At 39.9% G+C, this 9,791-nt stretch overlaps 1 protein-coding gene across 2 annotated transcripts in view; it reads right to left on the bottom strand.

Annotated features, from left to right (window-relative positions):
- Positions 1-9,791, bottom strand: part of MTR (5-methyltetrahydrofolate-homocysteine methyltransferase) — a 179,638-nt gene that overhangs the window by 150,599 nt on the left and 19,248 nt on the right. For both annotated transcript variants that reach the window (XM_045294252.1, XM_004709823.4), the window contains exons 3-4: positions 1,945-2,034; positions 1,284-1,353 (exon numbers count right to left, since the gene is read on the bottom strand). In XM_045294252.1, the coding sequence (XP_045150187.1) occupies positions 1,284-1,353; positions 1,945-2,034 (160 nt within the window). The remainder of the gene's footprint in view (positions 1-1,283; positions 1,354-1,944; positions 2,035-9,791) is intronic.

Raw genomic sequence — 9,791 nt, 5'->3', positions numbered from 1 at the left:
AAATGCGCTTTACACAATTGATGTGTGTATGGATTGGGATAACAGTTGTATGAGCCCCTAATAAAATGTTAAAAAAATAAATTAAAAAAAAAAAACACACTGCAGTAAGATATAATAGAAAATGTTGGCAAGCTAGTATGGTGAAGTGAAATTTCTTAGTATGTTTTTTTTTCACCCAGGTATCTGTAACTTTCAGCGCAAATAGTGACACTAGGCAAGTAGGGTATGTGCAACACTAATAGAGGGGATTGTTCAATTTTAGTTGACACTCCCCTACTATAAGAATGGGCCACCTGAGAAGCAGGAAGAGAGAGAAATTCCAGGACCATCTAGGAAGAAGAGCTACCAATGGAGTACATTAGAGATCTCTGTCTGAAGTGGCTAAGGCCAAGACCTGAGGTACCAGAGGCTGAAGCACAGATTGTAGAACTAAGAAGGCCAAGACTGGAGACTGAGGCATGGAAACCACTACACAACAAGACGAGTAGTGCCAAGACTATGAAACTACAAGACAGAGCAGTGGGCTGGCTTCCTGGCCCCCGAAAGCAAATGCCAAAGGATCACATGGCTGAGAACTAGAGGATGGAGAGAAACTTAGCTACTGATTCAAGAGCTGTTGCTATGGACCAATAACTGTACCCTTACTGTTTCCTTACTGTTTATTGATCCTGACTTATGGTAACTTGTGAACTTCCCTAATAAACTCCATAATTTTGAGTTTTGACTGCTGTATTCTACATGGGCACTGACATGAATTATTGAACCCAGCAAAAGTAGAATGTCATGAGAACTGGTGTTAGAATAAAGAAGGATAGAGGGAGATAGAGGTATGCCGGAAGTCTGCCTTGTGTAAGAAGCTATAAGCTGATGAGGAGTTAGCTTCTTCTTATCCCTTGTGTAGCTAGAGAAGGTCAGATATGGCCCCCATGCCTTTTTTGCAGGCAGTATCTCTAACTAAAAGTCAATCATGGTGAAGTTGGTGGCTTTAAAAGAATAATGTGAAAAAGTCTACTAATAACCAAAATAACAAAATGACCTGAGAGTGTGCTTCCATGAAAGCCAAGGTTCCTGCTACAAAGTTAGGCAATAACCTTCAACAGAATCTAGAGTAGACTCTGAGTCCAAGGCTCAGAGGAATAGACAATTCTTGGCTGTTTGCTTATTAAACTGCAGAGAAATTATCCACAAATAAGCACCATACAGTATCTATAGTGCTGCTAGTGACAGAGACAACACATCACGGATAACTATCTGCGCACAAAAGAGAGAAAAGTGTTCCTTACCTGTCTGGAGCGTCACCTCCTCAGCAGCTTTTTTTGCCACAGCTGCAGAGCACTTGTTCATCTGATAGGCCTAGCACAGCAAGCACACGTTTTAGCTTATCTGTCTTATTCTTCCTTTAAAAATAAGACATTCATCACCACCTAACACTCAGTGTTGTTCAATAAGGAAACAGAGTGAATTAACTTGAGGTCTGTATGAAATCTTTGCCAAGAAGGCATATTGGCTGTCCTGGCCTTCAAAGGCAACATGTGAAAAGGCAAGAGACATTGGGAACTACTTTTAGGTTCTTCCATATTTCCATCACTCACCTCTTACAAGAATTTTAATATGGAAACACAATTTTGTAAGAGGGGGCTTCAAAAAGTTCAGCAATGAATTGAAGATAAAGGAGTTTTCCCACAAGTGTAAAAGACAACTAAATCTGCCACAAAATACTTTCAAAATCCTCACAAAAGTATGTGTACACAGCCAATTATTTGTGTTTATCAATAGCAAGTTTTATGTGGGTATGCTTTGCCCATGAAAGAGGCCAGTTGGAATATGAATGGGGTAAGAATTAGCTTAACTATACAGCTCTCACAGTTTTCCTCACTACAACTACCAAATGCAGTAAATGCTCATGAGAATCTTAGACAAGAAGAAGTAAAAAGGAATTCTTACCAAATGCTCAAGGCCATAGTCAGCTTGGGCAACACTAGTGCTACTGAAAGTATTTGTTTCAATGATATCTGCACCAGCCAGCAAGTATTCCTGCAACAAGAAATAATAATGTCAATGCTCATGAGTTTGAGAGTCCCTGTCCCCCACAATGCACTTCTTCATCATCACTACCACCAAACATATTTTGATAACTTACTAAGTTTAAGAGGAGGAGCCCTAGCAGGATTAACTCTTAACCCTAGTGAGTTAAAAGTTGAGCTGTTAACAGCAAACAGAAGTTCGAGCCTACCAGCTGCTACACAGGAGAAAGATGAGTCTGGTGGTTACAGTTCAGAAACCTGATGAAGCAGTTCTACCCTGCCCTGAAAGGTCACTATAAGTTGGAATCAACTTAAGGACAAGGGACAGCTATAGGCTAAAACAAAATCTAAACCATTTCTCATGAAGTCAGTTCTAACTCATGATGATCCCATGAATTTCACAGAACTGTGTTCCAAGGAGTTTTCAATGACTTTTTCATCAACATCACTACTGAACATTTTTGATCAATTACTAAGCTTAAAGAGAGGAGTCTTTCTTCCGAGGTACCTCCAAGTGGATCTGAATTGCCAGTCTTTTGGTTAGTAGTAGAGCACTTAACCATGTCTCACCAAGAAAATAAAAGTGACGCAAAATGATAATAGAATCTCATGGAAAGTGGTGTTTGAGTAAATAAGAACTGAATTCAGATCCAGTTCGCACATTAGCTTACAAGCAAATTCCTTACACTGTTTCAGTTTCCTCTTCTAAGAGTATGAAATGATCCAGAGGATGGCTGCATCACAAGATAATGAATCAAGTACCTAGCAAGTGATGGGTACAACTGAAAATTAGTTCTGTTCCCTTCCTTCTGCCATATTCAGCACTGTCTGATCCTCATTAGATCTACACACTACCTCTGAGATCTCAAGCTGTGAACGTCCTCTCTTACCAGTGTCTTCTTTAGTCCACAGCTCTTAAGTCCATCTGAACGAGTGCTGCTACCTTACTAGAATGTGATGACTCTAATGCCCTCATCTTCTCCAGGTATGAAGCTTGTCTTTTTGATGTCACTCTATGCATACCATCTTAATTTCAACCTAATTTGTATCCTAAAATCCCTCAACCCCTTTGATTTTGCAATTCTGAGTAAATGCAAGCACTCCTAAGTTTTAGAAAGAGCTAAGAAATGAAACCAAATTTACATACTTATAGTAATTCATAAATGCCCCAAACATCCAGTAACAGAGAAATAGTTCAATAAAACAATTGCTAGTTGTGAGGCATCAAGTTGATTTATGATTCATAGCTAGAGCACAAAGCAAGGCTGACACTCCAGCCAAGGCCTCAACTCCAGCTCAAGCTCCCAAAGGTACCCAGGCTCCCATGAAGTAGAGTTCTCTGAGGATGAAAGTGTCTGGTGTGAACCCTGGGCTGCCATCTGCAGGGAGCCGGTGTCTTCCTGTGCTACTGGTACAAATAAAACTAAGTCAGGCAACAACAAAAAAATTCACAGCCTCAGAAGACTTATGCAGTATCTCTAAGAGTTGGAATCAACTTGAAGGCAGCAAATTATAGGGTCTCTTTTAAAGAATTAAAATTTATTTTTTAACAAAGCACAAATTAACTGAAAACAAAGTTAATGCTATGGGTATTAGTTAAATAAACTTCAAAACGTTTTTGGAAAAATGGAATTGAAAGAATAAAGGAAAGTTTCCACATATTTTATAAGTCCTGCCATATAATAGGTTATGATAAAGTTACAAAACCATGTTTCAGAGACTTGCAGTTGCTGGTCCAACATGTAAAAGCTGTAGAAGTCATCACTCTTGCCCTCACAAAAAGTAAAAAGCTTCAAAACTGAACATCAATAGTTCTTACAACTATCAGAGAACTGAGATCACAGGGAAATCAGGAAAGAAGGCAAAGAAGCACAGCTTATCAAAAGCAGAAGCCCACCCTGGAGCCAGTACCATTAGGAATACTTAATTTGAATTGACAGGTTGCTGGAAGCTCAGTACAGATTACCTTAAGAGTTAAAAACTTCAGGGGTTCAGTCTACATGAGTTTATCTCACCAGGTTCTCTGAGTGAACATGAGAAAAATCCTCTAGTACTTGCAGCTGGTGGAATTGTAAATAACCCTCTTTAAAATAAGCCCAGATTCCAGGAACAATGGGCCTGTCCTCAAAATTTTTTTCCATCAGATCCTAACTAACTTGGATTTTACCAGGTGCTAAAGGAGCTGCATAGGAACTCGGTAGTGTATAAGGTCAGTAGAGTAGTTCAAACGTATCAATCATTTTGGGGGAGAAAGAAGAGATTTTCTGCTCCCAAAAGATTTATAGACAGGTCTACTCTATTCCATAGGGTCCAAGAGTCAAAATCAACTCATTAGCCATGAGTTTGGTGCTTTTTGGTTTAAGAACCTGGAAGGAAATCTGATGGAACTCAGCTGCTAACCAAGGGTTGGTGGTTCAAACCTACTACCTAGTCCATCAGTGGAAAGAAGTGGCGATATACCCCCATGAAGATGTAACCTATGGCTAACCAAGTCACATTCAACTTACGGTACCACACTACCATCATGTCAATTCTGACTCATAGCGATCCTTTAGGACAGAGTAGAACTGCCCCTGTGGATTTCCAGCACTGTGAATCTGTACAAGAATAGAAAATCTCATCTGCCTCCCACACAATGACTGAGAAACATATGCTGCAGCAGTGGAGTGGAATACAATCTTTGCTGCACAAATCATAACCCACGGGACAGCTCTCCTCTGTCTTACACGGTTGCTACAAGTCATCATACAGAAGGCACTTAAACGAAGGAAGGGTAAACTCCAACGCCAGCCCCACTGTACCCTTCTTGTCTCATTAAAGAGGGTGGGGGGAGTTGAGATGCATTTATTATGCTCACTGACCAAGGACAAAGACTCATTAAAACACTGAAACAATCACAGGGTTATAGAACACTCACTCTCCCCCCACATCTTTTCACTCTATCAATAGGGCTCCTGAGTAATAATGAAACTATATAGGGCAGTACTCTCATATAAAGTACCCATGAGATAATGAGGTATCAAGAACAGTCAGGAGAGTAAAAGTAGAGACCTGGGACCGGACATAGAGGCAAGAACAGTTCCTTTATATAGGTGGTTTTCAACCTGTGGGTCGTGACCCCTTAGGGGGGTTGAACAACCCTTTCACAGGAGTTGCCTGATTCATAACAGTAACAAAATTACACTGACGAAGTAGCAACAAAATTTATTTTATGGTTGGGGGTCACCACAACATAAGAAACTGTATTAAAGGATCGCGGCATTATGAAGGTTGAGAACCACTGCCTTATATAATTGAATGGGATAGGTGTTCAGAGAAATTCTAATAGTCAAGACTTCGCCTAACAAAATCTTTAAGGTACTTTAAACAGAAGCAGAACCAACAGAACCTTACTACATAACGTCATCTAGTGGGAACAGATCATGCTTGCACTGAAGTTCCCAGAAAATTGCCCGTGGGACCCCTTAAAAAGCTTGGGAATGCATGCACAGGACAAAGAAGCCAATGTCTGGGCACTTGGGGTACTGGAGTAGTTTCCTTCCTCCTCTCAAAAAACCAGACTCAATGCCATCAATTCAATGCCAAATCATAGCCCCGTATAGTTGCCCCTTTGAGTTACTGAGACTACACTGTTTACGGGAGTAGAAAGCCTCATCTTCCTCCTGCTGAGCTTCAAACTGCAACCTTATAGATTGCAGCCTGTGGTAGTTACACAATTTCATGTCAACTTGAAGATATAGTGTATGGGGTGGTATTCAATCTGTCAATCAGGTCACACCCCCTGTGGGTGTGGCTTTCTCATAAAGAGGGTCCTGGGAACCTCCCGAACCTCCCCCTCTCTTTGCCTTCACCTTCCTGCTGGCAGGTGACCTGCCAGAAACCTGTGATGCTTGGTTCCACAAGACTTTGCTCCCATTGGCCAGTGATGTTCCTGCATTCTGTTATTGCCTGTGGCTTTGTGAGTCTGAAGATGGACGTATGGGCTACTGTATGATTTATGGACTTGACTCGGCTGGGATGTTTGCTTGATAATATAATTACTTCTTGATATAAAGCTTTCTCTTACAAATATACGAGTTGCCACTAGATTTGTTCTCTAGTCAGCCCCACCTTACACACAGCCCAACACGTAACTACTACACCAGGTCTCCTCATTTCTTCCGCCTAGTAGCCTCTAACAAAATTCTTCAATGTTATCCATATGTTTAACCAGAACAAATCTTTGTATGAGAACCTAATTCTGGTACCATATATCTAGCAAGTCAAGAGAAAAGGATGATACTGGAAAAAGAAGTATCATTCTTTACCATAGTGAGATTAAACCAGTCTTATCTAGGCATAATGGCAAGTGGTCACCAGAATTCTTTTAATTCTGTGTTTTTAACTACCTCTGGTGAGCATCAGTGTTGGATCCAGAGATGAGAGAACCTTCACTGAGAACTCTTTTCTTTCTCTCCTTTCCCTATTGGTTTGGTTCCTGTCTTATACTGTCTTGTGTAAGGAGTCCTAGTAGCTTAGTGGTTATGTGTTGGGCTGCTACCAGCAAGGTCAGCAGTTTGAAACCACAAGCTACTTCTCAGGAGAAAGACAAGACTTCCTACTCCTATGATGAGTTACAGCCTTGGAAATCCCCAGGAGCAGTTCCACCCTTTTCTGGAAGGTTGCCATGAGTTGGAAACAACTCGATATTAATAAGTTTGGTTTAGTTTGTCTTGTATGGCACTAATTTAAATCCTCTGTAAGACATGCTAAGGGGTAGGAAGGATGGGTACCTCTTCTGTGGTAGTTACATAATTTCATGTCAACTTGAAGATATATATAAAAGTGTACGGGTGGTATTCAACCTGTCAATCAGGTCACAGCCTGATGGTGCCTCCTTATAGGTAAAATGTTCACCTAAGGGCCCAGGGAACCTACTCTCCTCTCCATGCCTTCACCTTCTGGCTGGTGGACCCTGTTTAGTTCCAGCACTCTGGAGATGTTACCACCGCCATTGGATCCACATGGTGTCACACCCACCAACCTCTGATATTCCTGCCTTCTGCAACATTGCTTGTGACTAAAGTGAGTCTAAAGAGGGACTTATGGACTAATATCAGACTTAGGGACTTGAGTTGTATTAGGCTGGGATGTTTTCCTGATATACAACACATCTTTCATTTAAAAGATTTAAAAGATGACAAGGAAGGATTCTTTAGACCTTTAGTTTTTCGGGAATTCATGGTCTTCCTCTGGCCAACTGTGATAAGGTCCAGTTAGAATGAAATTTTGTATCTGTGAGGCTGGCTTTTCTAAGTCTCTGTCTTGCCCTTGAAAACCGGTTTACTGTTTCCCTGAGCTTGCTGGATATTAAAATGGTCTCACTGTTCTTTTCCCCTGCATTTACAATGCTATGAGTCTGAAGTGGAGAAAAGAATATCGGATTTGAGTGTTTTAAAAAGTTTTAGAGACTCAAATAAAATTCTCCAACATTGCCTCTATGTCTAAGCAGAGCAAATTGTTCTCTTGATAAAGACAAGAACTTAATTCTGGAAAGAGGATCATTTGAATATAGACTTAAATTACTTGTAAAGGCATATTGCAAATTCTAAGGAAACCACTAAAAAGATTTTTTTTTTTAAGTATAATTTACAAGCTCGGAGATGAAGGAAAATGCTGAATTAAAATAGGAGAAAGCAGAACATGAATGGTAGACTTAAAAGAAGCAAATAACAGGCAATAATTAGAAAACAATTTTAAATATCCTAGGTACTAATACAACTACATTAATTATCCATTTACATGTTACAAACTAGATTATCAAAGTGCTTATATAAAAAACAGACAAAACTACAAGGTGTTTACAAGAATTCACTTTATATCTTTATATAGAGCAATGGATCTCAACCTTCCTAATGCCACGGCCCTTTAATACAGTTCCTCATGTTGTGGTGAGTTCCCAACCACAAAATTATTTTTGTTGCTACTTCATAAGTGTAATATTGCTACTGTTATGAATCAAGCGACCCCTGTAAAATGGTTGTTTGACACACCCAAAGGGGTCATGAACCCACAGGTTGAGAACTGCTGGTATAGAAGAAACACACATAGATTAAAAGTAATGTGGGATTATCCCTAGTTCTATTCAACTTTGTGCTGGAAGTCCTAGCCAATGCTATAAGACAACGGCAAGAAGTACAATTAGGGTGTACAATTAGGTAAAGGAGATGTGAAACTTTCAATATTTGCAGACACTATGATTTTATATATTGAGAATCCTAAGGTATCCTCAACAGGTTTGCTGGAAATAGAGTTTAGTAGAGTAGCAGGATACAAGATTAACAAGCAGAAATCAAATGGATTCCTATACACCAGTGATGGAAATACAGAAAAAAACATCAAGGATTCAGTACCAGTCACAGTAAGCACAAAAAAACAAATACCTAGGAATAAACCTAACCAAGAAAAAGACCTATATGAAGAAAACTACAGAACAAAACTATAAGAAAACACAAAGAATTTACAGAAATGGAAGCATATTCCATGTTTGTGGATGGGAAGTCTCAACATTGTGAAAATATCAATACTACATAAAGCAATCTACAAATTCAATGCAATCCCAATCCAAATTCTAGCATCATTCTTTACAGAAATGGAAACATTGATTACCAACTTTGTATGGAAAAAGAAGCCCAGGATAGGGAAAGAACTTCTTCAGAAGAACATAGTAGGTAGTCTCGCACTACCTGACCTAATATACCTAATATACAGCCACAGTTGTCAAAACAGCCTGGTACTGGCATAATGATACATACTCAGACCAATGAATCAGGACAGAAAATGCAGAAATAAAATCATCCTAATAGAGACAACTGATTTTTGACAGGCCCAAAAAGGCCCAAAAAACATTAAATGGGAAGCAGATGCCCTCTTCAATAAATGATGTTGGAAAACTTGGGTGTACATGTACATAAGAGTGAAACAAGACCCATATTCTCACTCCATTCCAAAACAACAACAACAACAACAACAAAAACCCCTCAAGGTGGATCAAAGGCTTGAATGTAAAACCTAATGCTTCAGAATCATCAATGAGAAAATTCGGACAAAGCTAGGAGCCCTAGTGCAGGGAATACACAAGCTATCAGAAATAACAAAAGAAACACAATCTATGGAAGATAAAATTGGTGAATGGGACACCTATTAAAAATAAAATTCCTCTGTACTTTGAAAGACTTTATTAAAAGTATAAAAAGAGAGCCCACAGACTGGGAAAAGATTTCAGTAACAACATAGTAAACCTTGAGGACGATGATCCCAATTAGAGCAGTCAGTCCACAGAGAGGACATGGCCAGCCCCACCATGAGACATGACGCCCCTCACTGATCCATGGCCCTGCGGTGGACAGCACAGGAGACACAGTGTGGGAATTGCACCCAATCTGATCCCGCCACACTGAGGCAAAGCACTAAGGGATTGGAGCGGAACAGCAAGGGAATGGAGCAGCAAGGTCCCCAGGGAATGCTGAAGGTGGACTTTGGGGCCAGGGCGTGGTGCTCCAACAGACTGGACTGGAAAACACTCCTAAGGCCAACAAATGATCTTTGAACTAAATACAAGCTTTTCTTTCTTGTTGTGTTTTGTTTTATTCTTTGTCAGTGGTTTGTTGTTATTGTATATTGTTGCTTAGTTTTACTCTGTCTTGTTTTTGTGCATGTTATTATCTCCGCAGGTCTGTCTAAATAAGATAGACTGGATGAACAATCTGGAGGAGAAAACAACGGGAC

Source organism: Echinops telfairi, unplaced genomic scaffold (assembly GCF_000313985.2).
Source record: "Echinops telfairi isolate 266 unplaced genomic scaffold, ASM31398v2 ScPeMD7_3509;HRSCAF=4178, whole genome shotgun sequence".
NCBI classification, from domain to species: Eukaryota; Metazoa; Chordata; class Mammalia; order Afrosoricida; family Tenrecidae; genus Echinops; species Echinops telfairi.
This window is presented reverse-complemented; position numbering and strand designations above follow the sequence as displayed.